At 42.4% G+C, this 24,673-nt stretch overlaps 1 protein-coding gene across 3 annotated transcripts in view; it reads left to right on the top strand.

The window, feature by feature from the left end:
- Positions 1-24,673, top strand: part of cacna2d2a (calcium channel, voltage-dependent, alpha 2/delta subunit 2a) — a 261,328-nt gene that overhangs the window by 200,500 nt on the left and 36,155 nt on the right. For all 3 annotated transcript variants that reach the window (XM_023821052.2, XM_023821053.2, XM_023821051.2), the window contains 5 exons: positions 11,447-11,497; positions 12,207-12,306; positions 18,811-18,972; positions 21,722-21,832; positions 23,509-23,587. In XM_023821052.2, the coding sequence (XP_023676820.1) occupies positions 11,447-11,497; positions 12,207-12,306; positions 18,811-18,972; positions 21,722-21,832; positions 23,509-23,587 (503 nt within the window). The remainder of the gene's footprint in view (positions 1-11,446; positions 11,498-12,206; positions 12,307-18,810; positions 18,973-21,721; positions 21,833-23,508; positions 23,588-24,673) is intronic.

Raw genomic sequence — 24,673 nt, 5'->3', positions numbered from 1 at the left:
TGGGGTAATGGTGGAATCACCATAGTGGGTGCTGGGCTATAAAGAAAGTCAGAAGATGGAGTCTATGAGGAGAGCTGTCTGTCTTTGGTCAGTGTAAAGTTATTGGATAAGAGTGCGGCTGAAGAGTCTGGTTCCTGTCCACTAACATGTACCACCACTCACTCATACAATAAGTGCAAGTCCTCCAGTTATGCAGGGTGTTTCAAAAGTGTAGTGGTGATGACAACATGCTTTCAAGTCCATCCTTATAATCCTCATAGGACACGTGTTTAAAAGGACAATTGGATGAGTTCATGAAAAAGCACTAAAAGCCATGTTTCCCCCGTGCTTCCCCAACCAGCGGAAATAAAGGGCAGCTAACAAGGTGTGAGCTGACGGAGTAATTAAGTTCACACTCCGGGAACTATTCCTGGTGCTCCTCCGACAGAAACAGATTTCGCTGAAAACCTGTAAAACGTTGTAAATCTCAAAATGAACAACTTGCCCCCAGTAATTGGATTCTTGCTGTGACAATATGCTACATTGTCGACATTCAAAGGGGAGGGGATTGTATTGAATCTTTTTTTTTCGATTCCTTGTCTGAAACTGGGACTGTATGTAGCTATAAGATACAATGTTTGTTTACACACTCATTTATTTTCTTAGCTAAGTAGAAGAGACAAACAGTGCCTTGTAGCTCTAAAACCATTATTTAGAATTTATTTATTCAGTAGTTTTCTTTCTGTGATGACATCTAACGATGCAATCATTGTCCCTTTGAATTACTGATAGAGTGGTCTGTTGGACTGATCTGTTGCCTAGCAACTCTAGGGACCCAACAAGAGACCTGCATGTGTCAGGTCAGCTTTGTAAGAGTGCTGTCATTTCTTGTAGAACCTTCCAGAGAAGCCAGCCAAGTCACATGTTGGCTGCAATCACTTCAGCTTTATCAACCACGCTCTACTGAGAAGGAAAGACAAGTCTGTTGTCTGAAATCAGTGGAGCTACAGCCTCTGCGTTTGCATTGGCTCACTAGTGGTGTTTCTCACAGACGGGCACAAATACAAACCTGCTTTTATACATGCACAAGAATGCAAGGATTTTGTAGCAATGGCTACAAGTGGGAACTACTAGATTAAAATTTAAATTTTATAGCATATTTATAATTCTTTTAAAATCCCAAATATAATTGCAATAACAATATTGTGAAGACAGTTTAACTGAAGTGTAGAATATTTTAAATTTCTTCACCTCTGAGAATATGTCTTCTCTCAGAAATTTCTCTCAGAAATTAAAAATCTTTAAAAGACAAATTAGATATTGTAATGGAATTTAAAAAGCACAGAGACAACAAAAGAACACATTTCCATTTGTATTTTTGAATTCTATGTAATGAAAAAATCGGTCATGTGGAGAACTACTTTGAAGTGGTGTTCAGTGCCCAAATGCATCAGTGATTGATACCAGAGCAGTAGCAGCATTATATTTAAGCTATCTGTTAAGCTTATAACAGTCTATTATAGATGTTTCATTTGAGCTATGTGGCTGTGAATATGCATTTGACCAGATGCTCTTATTTACATGCTAAGGCCAGTGGCTGCACCTGTTGTTGCACCGCACTGCGGGACTGAACTGAAGTCCTTAGGATTTGCCCTATTCTCTTTGTAACCTCAGGGCAAGAATTCAGTGCTTCCCTCAGGCTTCCTTTGGATCTTAAAATGTATTGTAATTGAGTCCATTTAAGAATGTGGGCTTACACAACACAGTTTACATGACCTTTGCTCGAACAGAAGCGACTGAGTAATTGACTTTTTGGTAACTGCTGATGTATATTTAGCTGTCTTATCCACAGGCTGTAATACAAAATAGCTGCTGGGCACAGAGGAATGTATACACTGGGAGTGAAGTCTCACTGGTTGTTTTATCTATTGATTTATACTTAGGGGCTCAGAGGTCTTAGATCCAGAGCTCAGAATCTACAATCTCTCAGATCCTAATGCTAACAGTGTGAATCATTTCCTCAGAGATGGCAGAGCATCGGGATATCTAACTGCAGTCAAATGTTATAGTCAGAAATGTAACTAGTTCATTGAACTAGTTTATTGTCCATGAGACCTTAAGCAATCCCATTTAATTCTGCTAGGGCGTATGATTTAAGTTTAGTTTTCATAAAAGTGCCTTTATTCCAGAAATCGTTATCTGCGGGTGTGGTACCTTCAGATTGGAAGGACGGGTAGGACTGTGTGGAGGCCATAGGACGGGTAGGACTGTGTGGAGACCATAGGACGGGTAGGACTGGAAAAATAATGGAAGCTATCATCCAAGTGAAAATGGTAGATTACCTGGATGCAAATAACATTCTGAGGGATAGCCAACATGGATTTAGGAGAGGTAGATCCTGTTTAACAAATTTACTTGAGTTCTTTGAGGAAGCTACAAGTGAAATTGATCACAAAAAGGCCTACGATGTGATCTATTTAGATTTCCAGAAGGTCTTTGATATTATCCCCCACAAACGGCTCTTGCTAAAGCTCAAAGCTGCAGGGATTTTAGGAACTGTGGCAGCTTGGATTGAAAACTGGTTAACTGACATGAAGCAGCGAGTAGTTCAATTTTAGGACCACTATTGTTCCTAATTTACATTAATGATATTGACACCAATACGCAGTAAACTGGTTAAATTTGCAGACGACACCAAGGTGGGTGGTGTAGCAGATACTGATCTAGCAGCAGAAAGGCTACAACGGGATCTGGATTTAATTAGCGACTGGGCTGATACTTGGCAGATGAAATTTAACATAGATAAATGTAAGGTAATCCATGCAGGGAGCAGAAATATAAAGTACAGATATTTTATGGGTTCCACTGAAATGAAGGTAGCTGATTACAGGAAAGATCTCGGTGTGTATGTTGATGCTTCCATGTCCCACTCTCGCCAGTGTGGGGAAGCAATAAAAAAGGCCAATAGAATGTTGGGTTATATCTCTAGGTGTGTGGAGTTTAAGTCAAGGGAGGTGATGTTACATTTATATAATTCCTTGGTAAGACCCAACCTAGAATATTGTGTGCAGGTTTGATCACCATACCTTAAGAAGGACATTGCTGCCTTAGAAAAGGTGCAACGGAGGGCTACGAGAATGATTCCAGGTCTTGGAGGAATGTCTTATGAGGAGAGGTTAGCTGAGCTGAATCTGTTTAGCCTTCAGCAAAGGAGACTAAGGGGGGACATGATCCAGGTCTATAAGATTCTAACGGGTCTGGATGCTGTTCAGCCAGTTCAGCCAGTTTAAATACTAGAACTCGTGGCCGTAAGTGGAAATTAGTGGGAGAACATTTAAAAAAAAATTTGAGGAAGCACTTCTTTACACAGCATGTAGTTAGAGTATGGAATAGTCTTCCTGCTAGTGTAGCGGAAGCTAAAACCCTGGGTTCCTTTAAATCAGAGGTAGATAAGATTTTAACAACTCTGAGCTATTAGTTAAGTTTTCCCCAAACGAGCTTGATGGGCCGAATGGCCTCCTCTCGTTTGTAAATTTCTTATGTTCTTATGTTCTTAATGTCTGAATGCATGGTTTTGTTCTGACACTGCAAGTGGACCACTGTTATATTATGTCTCTTGACCTTGTCCAGGAGAAGTGGGTAGAAGATGGGTGGATAGATAAGTGTTATATTTTTAAGAAGCTGTTCTTTTGTAGTTTTAACTAAAATAATAGAGGTTTAGGTTCTAAGAAAGACAGTGTTGTTCTATTCAGAGACATCGTTTTCCTGAACTGCTTCAGTCATTACCTATTCGTATAATTAACAGAGTTAATGTGTGTAATATTGCGAGTTGACCTAGATACTATGAAGGGTAAAAAATTGTGCTCTGACTAAGAGTGTGTCATTGCGGTGTGGCCTCGCAGAAACTGCTCCTGGTGAGATTAAGTCCCATAGATTGTGTCTCGTACACAATGGCGTTGTCTGAATTATAAGGAGGAAATAAATAAAGACATCGCTCTTGCCACTGCTAATGTGTTCCCTCTGATTGCTCAGCCAACCCACCCCAGCACCCCAGGAAAATTAATGGTACAGCTGCCATACCTAATTGTGTGCAACTGCTCTGACATTAATTATTAACGTCTCTCAGATGTAACGGCCGTGAGCGTTATTAAGAAAAGGGTGCAAGAAAGGCATCGCGTCCGTCTGCGACAGGCTGTGATGGCCCCGAGTGGGACGCAGCCTTTGTTACTCAGCTGTTGCAAAGACCCTATTACCGCCTATGTCCAATTCAGCATGGAGGCCCTCGGAGGTATTGATTTGAGAGAAAAGTCAATCTTGCGTGTGTGTAAATATTTTGGCTGGTGAATCTGCTGGCCTGTCCAGGAGGAATAGCTGCCCCAGAGTTACTGTGGCTGCCAGAGAGCCGCTTGCTTGTTCCCTTTCTCATATGCCCTGTCCTTTGGGTAATCATTTCCTTCTACCCTCTTTTCTCTGTACTTTCTCTCCTCCAGTGCTCTCTGTACTTTCTCCCTTCTTCCAGTCCATCTTGACCTATCCTTTATCCTCATCTCCTAAGATTCTCCTTCTTCCACCTCCATCATTAGGATGGAATTACCAGGGATGGGAAGAAGTCATTTCTTGGTGAGTCTGAGTCAGATCTCGAGTCAAAACATTGCAGACCGAGTCTAGTCCCAAATATTTTGCCCTCAAGCCTAAGTTGAGTCCAAGTCTTTCCATAATTTTTGCTGTTTGGCTACTTCAATATTAGTTTAAATGTTCTTAAGTCACAAGTCATCAAATTTGTGACTCTAGTCAAAGTCAGGTTGTGAGTCATGTAACTTGATTTTCTACCTGAGTTCGTTTTTTTACCTTCAGTGGTTAAAACTTGCTGCAGCAAACACCCACCACAGTACGTCATAGGATATGTTCTTCATAGGCAGAGATTGGTTGAAAAGAGAGTGTCCACTCACAGTTGTCCTCACACAGTTTTTACATCTGTGTATGAGTGATGCGTCCCAAAAAGCTATCTCAGAAGACCTTTCATTCAGCCAATTAAAAATGCAGACAGCAGAGAATTAATATTCACTGAAATGATAAAATGAATGTTATGGTATCCAGAGGGGGGGACTATAACCTCAAGTCTTCTCAAGTCATAGGGTCCAAGTCTGGTTCAAGTCTCAGGTCGTTGCCCTCATGTCCAAGTCAAGTCTTTTGCTCAGATTTGCCAAGTCGAGTCATAAGTCATCAAATTTGTGACTTGAGTCCGAGTTGAATCGCTAGCCAGCGACTCGAGTCCCCACCTCTGGGAATTACTCTAGGGTGATATCAGTTAAATAACTTGTAGACAGATATCACTGCTGTTGTGAAACCGATAGCCTCATTGATTCAAGGCCCAAGAACATACCAGAATCCCAGATGTGCAGAGGCTCAGTTACGAAAACAAATGGCAAGGAATTAGGTCTGAGTTCACCTTGAACACTATCTGATTTACGGTAGTGCCCCAGTGATGCCTGTATATCAGGAACTGCTCCATGAATATGAATGAGATGGGTCATAAGTGACAGACTCAGAGTGAAAATAGCTCATGCGCTTACATGGCAAAAATTATGTAATTAGATCAATTAACATAATCAAACTCAATACTGTTGCTGATGTTCTGTCATATTTCAGCATTCAGTTCATTAAAGTCACATGCCTGGCTCTTGTGTCTAGCGTGCCGTTTAAGGTTAGATATGCTTATTTTCAATTCTTAATTATTTTAGCCTAAAGCAGCAAACCCCTTATCCTAGTTTATAGCTCTATATGGCTGTATTTACGGTGATGGTGAAAAGGTTCTATGCCACGTGACAGTAATCTCTACCAGGTCATCTGTGTTCAGGTTCCATAGAATATGCTGAATTGCTTTGTAACATGTCTGCTCTTTAAAGCACTTCTCTTCTCACTTAGCCATCTTATCTGTCAACTAGGATATCGCAGCCCTGTAAATAGTGGCATGTTGATTACTGCCAGGGCTTTCTCCTTCCTGCCTTTGCAAATGACGCTCTGTCCCTCCCAGTGATCAAACTCCATTTTAAAGAACCCCAATCATGCACAATTTTCACACTCCCCTTTAAAGAAGATGCAGTCTGGTCAGTCTTCATGCTTTTTTTTCACCTTTAATGTGAATCTTGCCCAATCATCAAAGTCACCCTTAAAGTACCCTGCAAGCTGGTGAATTATGATGCTCACCTTTGGAAAACCATGACGCTGCCCAATCAACAGGTCCTGTACTAAATAACCTCACATCTCACTCAATTATCTTAGTCCCATGAAACTCACCCCCCAGCCTTGCGAATCCATCATTCTCCATCTGTAAATAGTCCCCTAACCTGCCTAATCCATCAACCACACAACCTTCCTGTAAATAACTCCCTCTTCACCCTTCCTAATTTTTCTCATCATTTACTCACATCACTGTCGTCAATCAATACCAGCTAACGGCAAAAACGCTTAATTTTGCCCGGAATCACTAAACTATGAAAGATGGTAGAGTTTATTTTTTGCACCGGAGCTTTTCAATTTATTATGCCTTTGTTTTTTCCGGCTGGATGGATACTTGATCTGTGAGCCCAGCTCCTGCTGACTGCATGTTAATCAGGCACCAGAAGTCATGCTCATTTCAGCGCATTCCTACCATTTTATTTTGCTGGAAAAGGAACTGATGGGTATTTACGTTTCTGTGCAACAGGCATGTGCGGAGTGGGGGGCTGGGGGCACCTGAGCCACCTGCCTGTTTTGCCCAAACTATTTAATGAGAACTTGTGCATGAGCTTTATAGGTACTGAGTGCCCCTTTTTTAACCTTTGAGCACCGGTCCTTCTAATAATCTCTGCTGTGCAACCTCTGAAAAGTCTTTTGTGTTCCAGTTTAAAGAACAGTGAGGTGTGATCTAACTAACAGCATGGGTAATTGCATGGGGGCAGTGGACAACGGGTTGCCATGGAGGTGGGTCTGCATTAAGGACCCAGATCGGCACTCGGGTACCAGTCGGATCCATCTGGCTCACCTGGCTCTCGTATAGAGATACGCGAGGTAATGACGAGGAAAGAATGGCAACTCTTGGCAGGAACACAGCAGTAATTACAGCATGGAATCCATGCAGAAACAGCACATCTGGATGGCTGAGGTTGATACCGAATATAAAATATCCACAGACAAATTTGCATTTTTAGGATTTTTACAAGACCAGTCAGTAACATGATATTGTTGTATCCATCTTGCTATGCTTTTCTGCCAATATGGCCACTGGTGTGGCGTGAATCTTCGAGATCTTTTGGGCCGGGATGGAGAGGCTGAAGGCTGAAGACTTGAGTCACGGGCGACGTGATCGAATGATGTGACAGCCAGCACAGTAGTGGGACCGGGCGAGGCGCTGATGTTTGGGAGAGTGCCCCAAAAAACGATTCCATGGAAGGTCCATCCATCCATCCATCCATCCATTTTCTGAAACTGCTTATCCTATTCAGGGTTGCGGGGGGTCCAGAGCGTACCCCGGAGGCTACGGGTGCAAGGTGGGGAACAACCCAGGACAGGGTGCCAACTGAATGGCAAATGGACATTCTGAGCAAACACTGATGACAAAGGTCATAAAATACATACATTCAAGAAGCCAAAATCTTTTATGAATTTTAATGGTTGATGATTATTGTTTGGTTTATTGAATGCAAGAGTATATTTGTAGTTTCTTCATTATATTTAACCATGCCAAGGTCATGAATTACAGCATATTTGGCATTATGACTGTGTGGTAAAAGTCACCGCAATGCTTATCATGACAAGAGAGAAGGGTGGGGAGGATGCAAAAGAGAATGATTTTGGCCTAATTGTACCCTACATATGTTATGTATATACATTTGGAATTTTCCTGCTATTCTGGATGTTATTGCGCAATCAGACATAAATTATGCATCTCCATCTCTCTCTTTGTCTGCTGTGCTCATTAAATAGGTATACACCTTAGGTTTTAGTGCTTATAACCCTTCAGAGAATCTTCTCTGGGTTACTGCTCACAAAAATACCACAAATTAATATTAATTTGTTACTTTCATATGTCAGGGTAATTTCTTACACACAGAGCTAAATTAAATGATTTAAGAAAGTCCTCCTGGAATTCAGTATTGGTGCATTATAACACTTTATTATCAGAGCTATCGGGCTTCAGTGAACCGCAGGTTTTTAAATTCCTCATCCAGCTACTATTAGGTCCTCAGGCAGTCTAATATATTTGTGTTGAGGATTTGGTACTGTGTTGTTTTGTTATATGTAATTTAACTCTGATAGTTTGAACCGTTGCTTTTGTGAATGGTCTGCGTGTTCCTAATGTTTTATTGTCTCCAGGTAACTAAGACACAAACAAAGGTGTTATAAATATTTTTGTCATTTCGATATGAATATTAATAGACAGTTTAAAAAAATATTTGCCCAAAATGTCTGTCACTATACATGTGGGAGGATGGAATTTGTGAAAAGGAATCCCGCTGGGTCACTAGACACATAAGAGACTCTTAGGGTTAACAAGGGGCAGCCTGGGCTGAAGTGGGTCTCATTCATGCTCGTCTTCAGTGATGTTTCACTTCTGTGTTCATATTGCTCCAGTCTTCTTTTTCAGTAACGTTCAGTAACGTTTCAATTTGATATTTTTTAAGTTATATAGTTATTGTTTTTGAATAGTCAAACAAATCGGGCAATATCATTTTTGTAAAACCAACAGAATTAATGGCTTGCCAGTGTCAAAACTGTTAATTATTATTAAGAAATGATTACAGATCCATTTACTAGAATTCATTTCCTTGGTTCAAAGACAAGTTAAAAAGAGAAACTGGAAGTCTGTGCTGAACTTTTGCCTACTGAGGACTAAGTGTTCATTGAATATTTGAGCTAATGAACACAGACTGTGTTATTCATTTAAGGGTGAAGGGAGAGACATTTGCTTATCATTTCAGTGTTAAAGGTACATATTGACTTAACGAAAATCCACTTTAACATGATAGAAAAATTAAAGCAAGTCCTGAACTAACACGTTTGATTAAATGTAATTTGCATTGTGCACTTTATTCAATCAACTGCTCAATCAGAGCAAAAAGGTTTATTAATTACCAACCTGACTGGAACATAAATCAGCATACCCAGAGGCCAATGTGCTCTTGAGCTTTGAAATCCCAGCAATAAACGGTTCAATTATTTTTGAACGCCATTGTCTTTGGTGGCTTTGCCCTACCCCATGAAGTTGCCTCTGACCCACCACCAGTCGTCATATTATTAACGAAGCCTTTTTTTTTTTTTTTGCTATGAATAAAGTGATAAATTGAAATGTGTCTGCACTGCTTACTTCTTTAAAGGATGCTGGTATTCATTTCAGTATTAATAACCATATTTTTCAAAGCACAGAAATTGCAACAAATACTAGTTTATTGAGGGATAGAAATTTGGCTCTAACTAGACAGTGAGCTAGAGGGGTAACAGTAAAGGCTCTGAGGTTGAACAGGGTATTGTTTTCTGTTCTCCCAAGAGCTAAGCTCTATGTATACAACAGGGAAAACAATATGAAGACATTTGTTGTACTGTAATGATTTCTTTAGGATAGAAACTCTGATGCTCAGTGTTTATGGGCCAGTGTTTATGGTTGCTAGGGATGTCTGGTTTTATTCTGGCTTGATCATTCGAGTTTCTGTGCATGATCTCCTCTCTCTGGGCCTGCAAACGGTGTGACATGGCAATTCTCCCAGTAACCCAGCAAAAATGTGAACCAATGCACCAGCGGGTAGATCTTAAACTTTTCAAAAAACCTGTCTGTTTTGACATGCAAAGTTAGTCCTGTGATTTATATCATCAAATGGTCCTGTGGGCGGGGCTGTATGTCTTTTATGTGGTCCAGCTCATGGGTGGGGCCTACTTGTAACACTTCCTCTTATTGGTTTGCTGCTAACCTTTATGGTCCCTGGCCTCTCTGCATTTCCCCCCCGCCCCATTTTCTCTCAATCTCTCATTTTCTTTTTCGGTGTCTCTCTTTTTAAATTAAGATTTTCGTAATTAAATTGATAAAAGTCATGCTAACACGCTTCATGGTTCCAGACCTGATTCCAAATGCCACACAGGCACGGAGAGCAGAGGAAATTCTACCTTTGATGTAGCGCTGTCTATTATTAAAAATAATTGGATTTTTTTCCCCCACTCTTTCTTTTACCCTGGACAGGCTCAGTTAATCCTCCTCTCCAGGCTACCACACTTCCAGGGCTTCAGGTCTCTGAATTAAGGCAGTGGCTGGCAGTTCCATGTTTCTTATGGGATCACATGGTACATTTCTAAATATGGATTGAGTTGCACAGTGCTCACGTGGAAGGGGTCAGAGTTCATAGCTGAGGTTGCAGTTCCTGTCAGGAGTCAGGGTGGGAGAACAGCCTTCAGTCTTCCGTAGTTCATTCAAGTTTAAAATCCGGTCCTAAATCAAAAGGCAGGCCAGTCGACATGGCAGGTAAAGCACTGTCCCAAAGGTATTTGGAAAAATTCAAGCTGCAAAAAAAAAACCTTTATGAAAAAGGCAGTGGGTGGTTGATGTTCGAGGAGGGGTCACCAATGCATTAGTTGTCATCGCCTGTGTCTTACTACATATCAGTAAAGATAATAATTGATTCTTTATTGATCCCCATGGGGAAGTTCTTTTTATGCCTCCCCCCCAACTTGCTCTCTGTAGGTTGGAGTAAGCTGGCAAAAGGCAGCACCCACAACAGCACTCAGGGTGCTGGGGGTTAAGGACCTTGCTCAACGACCTGCACATATGCTGAGGCTGATCTTGACTTGCTGACCTTCTGATCGCAGGCACTGCAGCTTAGCCCACTGAGCCACACACTGCCCCCCCAATCTGTTTTCTTGAGCACAGACCCTGATGACTGACCCCATATCCATTTGTAGCCCTTTACATGACCTAGTGCCCATCTGGATATGTTTTGCCTTCTGCTGTTCATTACCCAGAATGCCAAATCGACATTATTGCCCCCAGCTTTTTTTTAGGGGAGTCAGACATATAATAAGAGATGCATCTGCATTCAAGGATTCCAGTCATTGTTATTGTGATTTGGAAGATGGACAGGTAGGCTGGCTTTGCTCTGCGTGAATCGAGGCGGAAGCGGATGCTGGTTCTTCCCTGGAGATGTTGCAGTACTGGCAGCCTGCTTTCCCGCCCAGCTCCCTTGTAATGCATTAGAGAGCTTTGCTTCTAGATTTCCAGTCTGATGCTATTTTGGGAAAAGATTTGTAACCATAACATGATTGCATAAAACAGCCAGCGTCTCTGCCTGACAAAAGGACTGACAGCATAATTAATCTGTTTAACTCTTGACTGATGAATCACATCGTCAGTCCAGCATCGCACCATCCAAACTGCTCTTGTCTGTAGAGCATGATGAGGGCGCCTGTGCGTGTGTGTGACCTGACTGTCTCGCCTATCTTCCAGGTACATCCAAGGCGCATCATCGCCTAAAGACATGGTCATCATCGTCGACGTGTAAGTGTCCCGACAGTTTCTAGGTATAGGAGCTGCCAAATATGTTTCCACTAGGCATTCCACTGCACACACACACTTGTATACACACACACACACGACAATATTAACACTTAACCAGCCATAAACTAAACTAAAGTAACCAAACAAAATATAAGACTTTTGACATTTTTAGGTTTTTGATTGCAATCACAGGTTTTTAGAAATGAGGCACCTCTTGTGGGGAGTGAAAAAAATGGTCCCCAAAACGTCAAAATAGGTTTTTATCACATTGTGGGGACACACACATATACAACACATGTGCAAAAACTGCTGTCATTGTTATGGGTTAATGAAAATAAATCTTTTTCTCAACTTTCCATGCTATTGGACAAGGTCAATCATCTTCCCACTGTTTTAGTGACACCTTTTGGTAAAATTTGAATTAGACATATCAAAGCTTTTTGACATTTATTAAAGTTTTAAATAATTTAGCCCTGTTTTTGGGGTCATTTTGGGAATGCACATGCTTCTTCATTGAAGTTGTGATTAATTAATATTTCAACAATGACTTATAAGAGACAAAAGCTTTAGTTGGGGCATGATTGACATCCACTGAGCTGTGGGTCTGTAGCACTTTACCAAGAGATAGGAAGTGGCATGGCCCCATCTGCAGGTGTCACAATGTTTGAAACAGAAGATGTCAGCCATGGAATGCTCTTCATATCTACAGGAGTGGCAGCGTCAGCGGACTTACTCTCAAACTGATGAAGACGTCAGTGATGGAGATGCTGGACACTTTATCGGACGATGACTACGTGAACGTGGCCAGGGTGAGTGGCCAGGTGGCATCACAGTCCACCGGTGGATGGTCGTTACTGCGGTGGGGCTGGTATGGTCCAGCTCTTTGGGAGCATATCTGTGTGTCTGCTTGATCCGTATGGCACCATGCAGGCGGGAGCAAGTGAAACAGTAGTGATACTGGATAGATATAGGAGTGTGGCGTAGAGGCCCGATAACAGCAGGCAAATTACAGGCGCGCTGATTCTGCCCTGCCATTAGCACATTGGACGGGGACTCAGCGTCACTTTCTCATTGGCCGAGGCATTCCTGGTCCCACTTTAAGGGGTAATAATGGCACTTTAAACAAAACAATTGGGAATAGTCTGTCCTTTTTAATTTTATTCCACACTAATGGAAGATGAGCTGCTGCTACTAAGGCAAAATCGATTTGTGTCCCTCTCATTTTCTCCCATTTTTTCTTTTTCCCTCCATTATCCTTTCATTCCCTTTTCTTTGTGTCGTCTGTCATCCCAATACTCAAATCAGTTTCAGTTTCAAAAAAGGCTGGAGGCAGTTACGGGGGGTGGGGGGGTGGGGGTAGTGGGAATAATGTAAGTACATTTTCAGTAGTATATATTTTGCAGTATGATTATTTTTAAAATATATTTGGTTTAGTAGCCATAAGATAGATTTGTCATTTTATATTCAACATAAGGACAAGTTTACTGTCACTTTCTGGCTGTCTGTCAGCATTCCTGTTCCTATTCTGCCTGTCTGTCAGTATTCCTGTTCCTGTTCTGCCTGTCTGTCAGCATTCCTGTTCCTGTTCCCTTTGCCTGTCATTAAATATGTGCCTGGAGCACAGATCACTATCAGACCAATTTCTCTATTTGGGGGAGGCGCACATAGATGCCCCCCCCATCTGTGTATGTCCTCACCTCATCGCCCACCTGGTGAGTTGAGAGGATAAAGGGCAAACCCTGTTTGCAGCGACAGCTCTGGGCTCCCTGGACAGACATCAGTATATCTTAGACTGCCTGGTATAAGTGGCTGTCACAGACATATTCTGATTTCCACAACTGTGTTTTGCTGTAATTCCCGAAGGATGCGAGCAATCTTGTTAGGCTGCCAAGGCTGAGGAATGCTCGTTTTGAAGGGAGTGGATCGCGAGAAGCTGCAGTCATGTTTGATCACAGACACCCCCCCCCCCCCCCCGCGCCTTCCCTCCGTCTGCTGTCTCATCACTCCCCTCTCCTCGCCCCCGCCCCGTTCAGCTGCCATCTCCCGTTGCTCACCTCTCACTGAACCTCATGTTTGACGTTAAGGCATTGGTGCGTGGGGGGGAGCGGGTGCATGGGGTAAATGCACATGCACGTTGTGAGTGCGGAGGGGGTGGGACAACTGCTGGCAGAAGAGACCCAACTGTATGCTGGTAATCTGCTCTAATCCCTCCCATTTAGCCAGTGTATTCCCCTAAATCTTGGCTATAAATGAAGAGGACAAATACAGTAATCTTGGGAATACCGAGACCTATGTCCAGGGGGAAAAAAACATTAAATGTATGGACAAGGACAGGTGGAGTTCCGTTGATGCCAGTGTGTTTCTGTGCGTGTTTTGTGGCGCCACCAGAGCCCCGCTCTCTGTGCCCCCCACCCCCCACCGGAGCCCGGTGAGGACATTAAGCACACATGACAGCCGGGTCCTTGGGGACATCTCACGTTCTTACCCCAGCTGCTTTTTAAATACTTTATACACTTGTTGTATGGAGTGGTTCTTAGCTGTGAGCTTGGATTGCCAAAAGAGAGGGTCACAGCAAGAAAATGAGATATGATACTGGTGTGTAGTACTGGTTACCACATACCTGTGTACGTGGGGGGAATAGAGTACAGCAGTCAGGATGTAAGAACAAAGACCTGTGGCATACTAGACTGTAAAATAAATGACAGAATCACATGTTTGAAGCAGACATGCTGAAAATGGAAACATAAATATATTGAGATCCTGGGGAAATTTTTGGAATGGGCTGTTTGGCAGAAATGAAGTGTATCGAGATGGGCGGGTATAAGGTCAGACATTCAAAATAATAAAGGACACACGCAATCACACACTCCACATGGCCGCCAGTCATATATATATATACTGGAATACACACACACACACTGGCACTCCTAATGGCCACAGTCACACAAATGCACTGGATATACAGGAATACACACACACACACACACTGGCACTCCTAATGACCACAGTCACACAAATGCACTGGATATACAGGAATACACACACACACACACACTGGCACTCCTAATGGCCACAGTCACACAAATGCACTGGATATACAGGAATACACACACACACACACACTGGCACTCCTAATGACCACAGTCACACAAATGCACTGGATATACAGGAATACACACACACACACACACTGGCACTCCTAATGGCCACAGTCACACAAATGCACTGGATATACAGGAATACACACACACACACACTGGCACTCCTAATGGCCACAGTCACAGAAATGCACTGGATATACTGTACAGGAATACACACACACACACACACTGGCACTCCTAATGGCCACAGTCACACAAATGCACTGGATATACAGGAATACACACAGACACACACACACACACACTGGCACTCCAAATGGCCACAGTCACACAAATGCACTGGATATACGGGAATACACACACACATTGGGACTCCAAATGGCCACAGTCACACAAATGCACTGGATAAACAGCAATACAGACACACGGCCGCACTCCAAATAGCCACAGTCACACAAATGCACTGGATATACAGGAATAAAGACACACGCCCACATTCCAAATGGCCACAGTCACACAAATGCACTGGATATACAGGAATAAAGACACACGCCCACATTCCAAATGGCCACAGTCACACAAATGCACTGGATATACAGGAATAAAGACACATGCCTACATTCCAAATGGCCGCAGTCACACAAATGCACTGGATATACAGGAATAAAGACACATGTCTACATTCCAAATGGCCACAATCACACAAATGCACTGGATATACAGGAATACAGACACACGGCCGCACTCCAAATAGCCACAGTCACTCAAATATTCTGGATGTAGAGGAATACAGACACGTACTCATACTCCTAATGGTCATAGTCACAGTAATGCACTGGATATGCAGGAATAAAAACACACAGGAGATGTGGGTTAATCCACTGCTTAGACATGCCTGACCTTGAGTTTCATAGCATGACAGCTGTGTTCCTCTGTCTTGTGGATGCTTAGTTACAGACACAGTCAATTATCCAGTGGGAAATGCTTTCTTTGCAAGCCTGCTTGAGCTAAAACAAACCCGTGAGTTGGAGTGGCGTGTCAGTTGGGCTTCATTGTGGCCCAACCACATGACTTATTGACCTATATCTTATTCTCCAGGGACATTGATGATAACAGAAAGAGCTACGTAGGCTATGCATACCAACGCCCCTTGTGTTCATTTCAACAGCTCTGGAGGGCTGAATTTCAGAGTGCTATTACCCTTATTGGAAGACAGAATGTTTTAAGGAACGTGCTCTTCTTTCCTCTCGTCTTTGTAGTCTAAAAAAGAATAAACAATTATGTTCATGGCCTTGCTGTTTTCATTAGCATTATTGTAACTGATGAAAACCGTATATTATTTTCTAATTTAGTCTCGGAAGAAAAACCTTCATTAGGCCTTTTATTGTTTCAGAAAAATTATATTTCTCTGCATATGCATTCCACAGACCCTACTGATCAAGATTGCCCCGGCACACACAGGGGAGGCTGGGGTTGCAGCCTCGTTCACCGGCGAAGCTGAGTGCATTAGATAAGACAAGTTATGAACGTTGTCCTTAGAAAGTCAGTTGGGGAGGGGGGGAGCTTATCAGGTTGGGTATCTGACAGCTTCCCCTGGGGCTCTCAGTGAGGTCCTGTATGGATTCATACCACATTCAGAATGACCCCATTGAGACAGCCAACGTCCAAGGTCAGTGGTCAGCAAGATGGTGCCGTCCTCTATCTCTCCCTGTTAATCCATTCAGCCTGCTTTGCATTTGAGCGTTTTGACCCCCACAGCCCCTCGGAGGAGAAGCAGCCTGCTAAAAGACGACAGACATTTGCCTATATAGGAGTGGACAGTACACACTGTAGAAATACTCTACCAAGGCTGTGTGTTACATGTCAGTAGTAAACAGACTACCGAACAGCTGTGACGTCCACTGATAGTGTCGGTTTTGTCTGCGCTGATTGATAGCCTAAGAGGTAATGGGTGTCATTTGGGAGTCCTTGGTGTGAATTAGCCGGGGATTGAATCCACAACTTTTGTCAAGATGTGCGATTAGGCCACATTAAAACCAGCGGAGTGCACGACAAGAGTGCATTCTTGGTGCTCATGAAAGAGAGGGGTGTGACCTGAGCTGCGTACAAAGCCTCAGTACTGAGGGATCGGGGGAGTGCGAAGAAAAGTCAAGGGGAAGGAGGAACAGAAGCAGCAAAGCGCAGCCTTGCAAACCTGAGTGTGACTTGGACAAGACAGGAATGTATCGGACGGCCTTTCCCTGGGCACAGTCCAGGCCTCAGATGGGAGAATGGCGAGGTGAGAGGCCCGGGAGGTGCTCAGGGGGGCCGACAGGAGAGGCACGGACCGTGACAGTTGGGGAAAGTGGATTGGATGGCTGGGATTAGGCAGGCGGCGCTGTGCCTAAGTCATATTTACTGGCTTCGTTTGGCTGGCTGAGCTGCTGGCACCCACTGCCCACTGGGCGGGGGAGAAAGAATAAATTGTAATGGCTGGCCGGACATTTGCCGATGTGGAGGTTCTGGGTTCGTACTACAGGGCTCTGCCCCTGCCATTCTCGCTCGCCCTTTCCAGTTGCAGGGCATTGCTCACCTGGGCATTTCGAAGAATAAGGAAAGGCTATCTGCCTGATGCCCACTACAAAATTTTCTAAGCATATGGAGTTTGCTTTTTTTTCTTGAGGAAGCCCCCATTACCTACACCCAAAACTCCTCTCTCAGCTGATGCTGTAATAACTGCTGTCAACATCCATAAACTGAGGCAGAGGATTAATTTCCCATCCATTGCATGAAGGCAGGGCCATTTAGCTGGCCACCCAGTGGGATTGCTGTGCAGGTGATGGGGGCCAGCTGCTTGCACATCACCCAGTCTATGAGCCCTTACCCCTCAGAGACGATGGCACACCTGGACCAGAAACCACACACACCTCTCTACTGTATCCACCTAAACACTACATCTTAATCTGACAGCAAACTGACTTTGGGTGCCTTTTCCTCAGGTTCAATCTCTCTACATCTGGGGGTGCAGGAAATGTTGCAATGGGTTTCAGGTTAGAGTCGAACTTCATAATACAAATTTTACAGAGGTGGCAAACCATCGTCTCTGCAGATGCAAAAAGACCAAAGAAATGTGATAAAGAATTTTGTGTTATGGACAAATGTCAACTTTTCACATGGTAAATTTCTAAATGATTAGTCTATTATTCTGTCTACGAAATGTCAAATAATAGTAAGTGACCTTCAAGCAAGAGAAACATTCAAAAAGCTAACACTACCAAAAATACCGCTTGGAATTCAAAAGCAGCAAAAACTTGTGACCCTGTTCGCGGTACGCTCGTGTTTAAATCTATTCACATGTATCTTGAAGCAATTCCAAGGCACCTGTCTTTTGCATGGAGCCTGTAATTACCAAGGATCCTACCGGCATGCCAATGAGGTACGGACAGCTGCCTCCATGATACTCGGGGGTGACAGAGGAATTGTCCCCCTGGTTGAACTCTCCCCATCCACCCGCGTCTCCTACATTTGGAAGGGTCAAGGCTCGAGGCCCTGCTGTCTGTGGTGCTCCATCACAGTCGCACCTTCCTTCAGAGAGACAGATGTGTCCATGTGGTCCTCTCAGCCCATTGGTTAATGAGGAGCGCAGAAGCCACACACTTCTATACCTTTAACCGATCGCTCAAAACAACTCATTTGACCTCTGTGGAGGGTTTACCATTGAGTGGCGAGTGACACGCTGAGGTCAATTGTGTCCTAGATTCAGTTACAGTAAATGGAAGGTCTTTATGTCATGGCATACCTAAATATTTAATGCTTGTTTAAATTAGCATTTTATTTACAAGCTTAATAAAAGTACCAGCTATGATATCAATAAAAGAGTTGACGTGACATAGCATAACCACAAAGCTTTTACATTTTTATTGTAATCTGTTAGCGGATGCTTTTATGTAGAGGGACATACATGGGCAATAAAACACAAGTTTAAACCAATTAGTGCAACGACAATCAATGAAAAATCAACAGTAGAGTATAATTAAGGTAAAAATATAAGTATAATGTGTCGTTAAGTGGCACCAGTGTTCAGAATTTGGTCAAGTGTGACATCTAATTTGGGTTAATGGAGTAAAGGTGCAATCTATTTTAAAGCAGATAAAACTGGCTCTTTGTAACATACATTAGAGGTTATGGTTTTGTGACTCTTGTCTTTTCTTTCCCCCCGACCGGGTGTCTCAGTTCAATGAGAAAGCTGAGGCGGTGGTGCCCTGCTTCAGGAACTTGGTCCAGGCCAACATTCGCAACAAAAAGATCTTCAAGGAGGCCGTTCAGCACATGTCAGCCAAAGGCACCACCGACTACAAATCTGGCTTCCACTTCGCCTTCCAGCAGCTGCTCAATGTAAGTCACCTTGACTTATTTTGGTGTAATTGTTGTATAAATTGCATATTATTTTCAGCTCATTACTTGTATGAAGAGGTTGTTGTTGGGTATATAAATTAGTCTGGCTGCTCAGAACAGTTCTTGGTTTGGGCCTCTTCTCCAAGAACCATGGGTCGTCTCAATCTTTTTTTTTTCTTTAATGAAAAATATCATGCACCACGATAGGCTTATTGAATTAATGCTTTGGAATTACGTGGTGCAATCTCCATAATTTTTTCGTGTTTTCGTTTGCGTTAATGGAACGTAACCATAGATGGACATGTATTTGATCGCATGGTCAAACATTCAATTAACAGGTATGATGTGACTGCATATTACTCAGAGTACAGCAGTTTAAGGAGAGCATCCTGCAACAGCACATACTCCACATGTGGAAGTCAGCACAGCAACCTCCTTTCAACACCCCTAGCGTGTCTCAGTTCAGTCACGTGCGCAAATTATCCCGAGACAATATCGCTGCTTTAAAAAAACACACGCACACACTTTCTGAGAAAGCGATTAATGTTTGAATTGGAACACCCACAAGCCTCTGCTATCCTGTGATTTTTTATTTTCTCCTCTTGGGATTTTCTATTTCCATTTATATTGAAAGGAGTTAATTGCGGCTGGGCTGAATGTGCACTGCCTCCGCACAAAAGACCCGGCTGGCCCACTTTTAACCCCCCGCCATGCCTTACAAAATGCACTCCAGCTGTCGTTTTGTTTTGCTCTTTTTAGTCTTCCTTTGTAAAGGATTGTTATTTAAGTTCCCCATGAAACACCTGTAACTCCTCGCAACTCCCAAGTGTGAATCTGTTTCATCGCAGTCATAATATTTTTAGTTTAAATTAAAATAAAGTGTGATTTGTGGTTAGGCTTTGTTATGGCTATATTTTGTTATGGCTAAGAGGGTCCTTTGAAGGTGGCGACTTTGGCCCTTTTCCCCGCAGAGGATCTTGTGTTAAAAAAAGCCGTAAACAGTCTATTTTCACTGTTGCCTCTGGAGGTCTTCACAAAGCCGCTATTAACTTATCTCGCAACCTTTACGAGGTGTTTCAATCACTTTGATGTCTAAAAACAGAAAATGGCCCGTGCTTGAGCAGAGTGGAGAGAAACCACAATCTTCTTCAGTACCTGCATGGGCCAGGCAGTGGTCGACTTCATAAACAAATACATTGTTTGCTTCTGGAGGTTTCTGCTTGGAGGTCATGCTCATGATACCAAACAAGGGTTTATCTTATCAATTCTGCCCCTACAGTTTTCTAGTGTCTGGTCATTTTTAGTATTAAGGCTTGTTGGAATGAAACAGGGTAGAGGTATACTTAACGCAAATTTAACTGACACACTTTTTTCTCCAAGTGTTAAGGAGAAGTGTGTTGAGATGAAAATGTATCTGACCTCCACAGAATGACAGACACCTATTACATTTACAGCTAAAAACAAATGCATCCTACACAGTTTACCAAGTGATACTATAAATTAGATAGAAGTGAAGCTAATTTAATTGGAACTGCTTAGCTTTAAAAATGCATTTCTCTTAAAGATTTTTTTTAGTCAGGTTTTATGTAACTTTATTAGTCTGTGTCATGTAGCAGTAAACGTATCTTGTTTTTCTCTTCTGTTACTCATATGAGTAACAGTTGTACTGGGTTAGATAGCTACTGAAAAGCAGTGATGTCTCCCTAGGGTAATATAAGCCAGCGGGTAACCTATCAATCTGGCAAACAGCGTAAAGCTGCCGGAGGAAAAAAGGCATTTTAATCTGTATCCAGAGCAGTTGGATTACATAATTGGTGGCAGAACCATAATAAAAAATCTGTTTCTGTAATGATATTATTTATCTTTGTTAGAATCATGTCAGGGTGACACGACACAAGCCTGCATATCAATGCTCTTGTCAAACTAACTCAGTCCAAATGAAAGTGAAGTGACTGCAGGAGACCAGAAAGCAATAATTAAGGGAGCGATCCATGGAACATAGTCAGCGGTCTGTAACGGTCAGTCCCCATCATTTGGTGATCTGGAATTTTCACACACACTGTATAACTGCATACCCACATTTCTAACCTGTAGACTAGCACAAATGCATTAATCATGACTGCTAATTTCAACATTAAATCTTGTCACTGTGAAATGGGGCAGGGAAAGTTAAATCACTTTTAATGAATACCTCTGCTTTTTACACAGGTTACATTTGGTGCCTTGTGCTGCTGCACACACTTCGGTACTGTAGGGTAATCTTTGTTCATCAGGGACTTTGATAATGTATTTGTATGAGAGTCATGGTCAGGTGATTTTTTATTGCATTCCAGCTGGAAAAACTTTCCTTTTGGCCATACTCTTCCTGTTCACTCCCTTCAATCAATCAGGCCCGAGACCCTGTAATTAGGGTATAGTAAATAAACCATGCGACATGCCTTTTGAGCCATAAACAGAGACTATGCTATTCGGCTCAGTTAATTGGGCTACATGTCTACATCTATTGTGATTGGTGGACTGATGTCATCATGTAGTTTTAATTACATTTGGCCTGTGAAGTTTCGATTAAATTATCTATTTTTATGGAAATGGGGCCCTAGTAATATAATATAATTAAGCAAATTTATCTCTTGGGCCTGACATAGTAACTGAAAACAGTATCTACAGTCTACTTCCTCCTTCACCCGATCTGCTACCGTTGGATTTTCTTTCTCTTCCATTTCATTGTCTTGCTTTGTCCTTGACACAGGACAGCAACCTCCCTCGAGCCAACTGCAACAAGATGATCATGATGTTCACGGATGGTGGAGAGGACAGAGCACAGGACATCTTCGAGAAGTACAACTGGCCAAACAAGACAGTGGGTTTGCTTTACTCATCGGTGGACGACTTGTCACTGTTTTTTCTCCCAAAATGTGAAAGCAATTAATTGCTGGTCAGAGCTTCTTCTCTTCCTAATTGTTTCCCCCAGTCAATATGTGTCTTTCTTTCCTTTGATGTGTATTTTTGAGTGTTTTTCTGTTTTCCTGTTGCTAACCCATTCTTGATTCATACATCTTTCTTAGTTTTCCCCTGATCTTGAAATCCAAATATCTGTTGTCTGGCTTAACAGCTCTATTCTACTGACAAAGTCCCTGCTAATCACCAGTCTCCAGATGAACACAGAGCTGGATTTCTCTTTCGTCTTCACTGACTGCTGTCCCTGACCTTCCCGTTCTCATTGCTACTTATCCTCTTGCACACAATTGTCCAGTGTTGTCAGCTGTGATTTCCCCCCCACCCCCAGTTGTTTATAAAAAATCATTGTTTTCTTTCCGGCGTTGTTTTGACCCATTTCTCTAAGGAGTGCTAATGAATGAAACAGAAATTGGACTGATGAAAAAAACAGTTTTGCAGAAGAATAGGGTGCCGCAGAGGGCAGAGCCCTAACCAGTGCTGCATTGTCACCACCCATGAAGTCTGTCATAAGTGGACATGTGCTCCTGTGGGAGCAATTAAGGGGCCCTTGTACTGTTTTCTGCAAAGAGGAATATTATTCAATTGACAACTATTCAGTGCATAGAGCATTATGTAGCAGTATTTGTCTTAAAATTCATGTCATACAAATGTAAATATTGATACTGAAAAACAGAAATTACCTAAACTTACAAAGGCCTTGCCTATTTTTGGTCAAATTATTATTTTTTTCGTGTTTGTCACAACAGTAATTTAGTAATCACGCCACACAACTTGTGATGTCAGGAATTTATAGACACACGTGGTGTAATTTTTCAGAAATACCAGGAGCTTAAACTTTCAACAATATAAAAAGCATTGCTAACCATCTTTTTAAAATAAATACTGCCTGCTTTTCTGTCGAAATATTCATATGTAATATCATTACAAAAGTAATCACTAATGCCTGTACCAACTGTTTTGAGTGACACTTCAATCAATGCTTAAATTTTCCTCTAAACTATAAGTTTCTAATGCAAACAGAGAGAGAAATGTCTCTTGGTGACATCAGCAGATGAACTTTCCATTTGATTTAAATTTTGTCTGCCTCTGAATATATACTGAAGCCATTTTGCTTTTTTGCCTTTTAGCATTAACTTGAAACCAGCGTTAACATCCAGCTCCACAAATGTAAAACTCAAGGCTACTACTTTCTGTTTCCATTGCATATGTGTCAGTACCACCAAAGACTTTTTATTGTTTTGTTTTGAGAATTTGTCTTGTACACAGAAGGGAAAAAGCTCTTTTTAGGTCTGGAAACCCATCAGTGTTTATGCAAGGTCACAATTTGACTCAAGAACATCTGCTCCCTCTATTTTTCACTGTATGGCTTATAAAGATGCACAGACATTGTCCATAAAACAGTTTTTTTATATGGATTTTAATGTGCTGCTACTGAATGAAGTGTGTGAATCAGTTTCTGTAGGGCGCAGCTTGACCTTCATGAGTCTGATGGCCACCTGTAGGTGGAGGCAGAAGGATGATGTCCAGCAGCCATGAATACAGGACTTTCCCACTCTCTCTCTCCCCTTCTTTCCCAAGGTACGGGTGTTTACATTCTCCGTGGGCCAGCATAACTATGATGTCACCCCCCTGCAGTGGATTGCTTGCGCCAACAAAGGTGGGTGGCTGTTGGTGTGTCCTAAATTGTGTGCTTTTATGCCAGATGTGTCGTCCTCAGCTCTAATATTATCTCCTGTAGGCTTCAGTATGTACTCCGTAAAATTTGAACGCAACATGTTCTCTGTGTCAGCCCACTGTTGCCCCCCCCCCATCCAAGAGACACCTCAGGCATAGTCTGAGAATTCTTAGCTGTTTTTGTGAGACTTGGTGCCCTCAGGGTGGTGAACAGATCCAGGTGAGACTGGGATCGCAGGAAGGAAGAGGGATGTAATCAAGGTAGTGCAACATGAATAGTAGGTGGATGTCTAGGGAGGGGTGTCATCGTCTAGCTGGCAGAACAGGGAAAGGAAAGAGAACGTCTTCTTATTACCTTAATAACTGTGAATGACGGGCTTGTTGCCCGACTTCATCCATCTACAAGACGTCCCATTTCTCTACCTCCATCACGTAGCTTTTATAACTTTACCGTAAATTCCTTGCAATCTACATGTTTCTATAGTAACAGATTCTATATTGACTCTCCATTTGCCGTGACTTAACTGTTCTGAAAGCTCCGCCTCTCTGTTTATTGTCTTCTGCTCCAGTGTGCTGCCAAGGAATGGCTTCCACCTGGTGCTGCTTCAGTGTTAAACCCAAGGGCTCCTCCTGCCCTCCCATCACCCTTCATTGTTGGGTTACTGTCCCTGGCTCAAATGCAGTTTCCTTCTGCTCGTTTTTGTTTTTTTTCTTTATAAATATATATTTTTGTAACTGTTTTGTTTCTGAATCTCTCCCAAGCACAATTCTTCATTACCAAACAACAGCAACACTTATAAAACTACTAATTAATTAATTGAAAATGAAGCCAAGTGCTTCCACAGAAGTTGTAATTAATTACAGCAGCAAACGGTGTTTTTCTTGTGATAACTGAGGCATCTTTCATACTTACCAAAGCTGGCCCCAACCCTGGATTATATTTCTGCACTGTTTACTGCTGTGATAATTACAATGGCACTAAAAGGCATTTGCATGCCCACAAAAAACATACATAATTTCAACATTTTTCCTCAATGGATTTACTGCTGTGCTTCTTTAAAATTTCATG

The sequence above is a fragment of the Paramormyrops kingsleyae genome, chromosome 6, assembly GCF_048594095.1.
Source record: "Paramormyrops kingsleyae isolate MSU_618 chromosome 6, PKINGS_0.4, whole genome shotgun sequence".
Lineage (NCBI taxonomy): Eukaryota > Metazoa > Chordata > Actinopteri > Osteoglossiformes > Mormyridae > Paramormyrops > Paramormyrops kingsleyae.
Note: the sequence above shows the minus strand (reverse complement) of the source record. Positions and strands in the feature narration are given on the sequence as shown.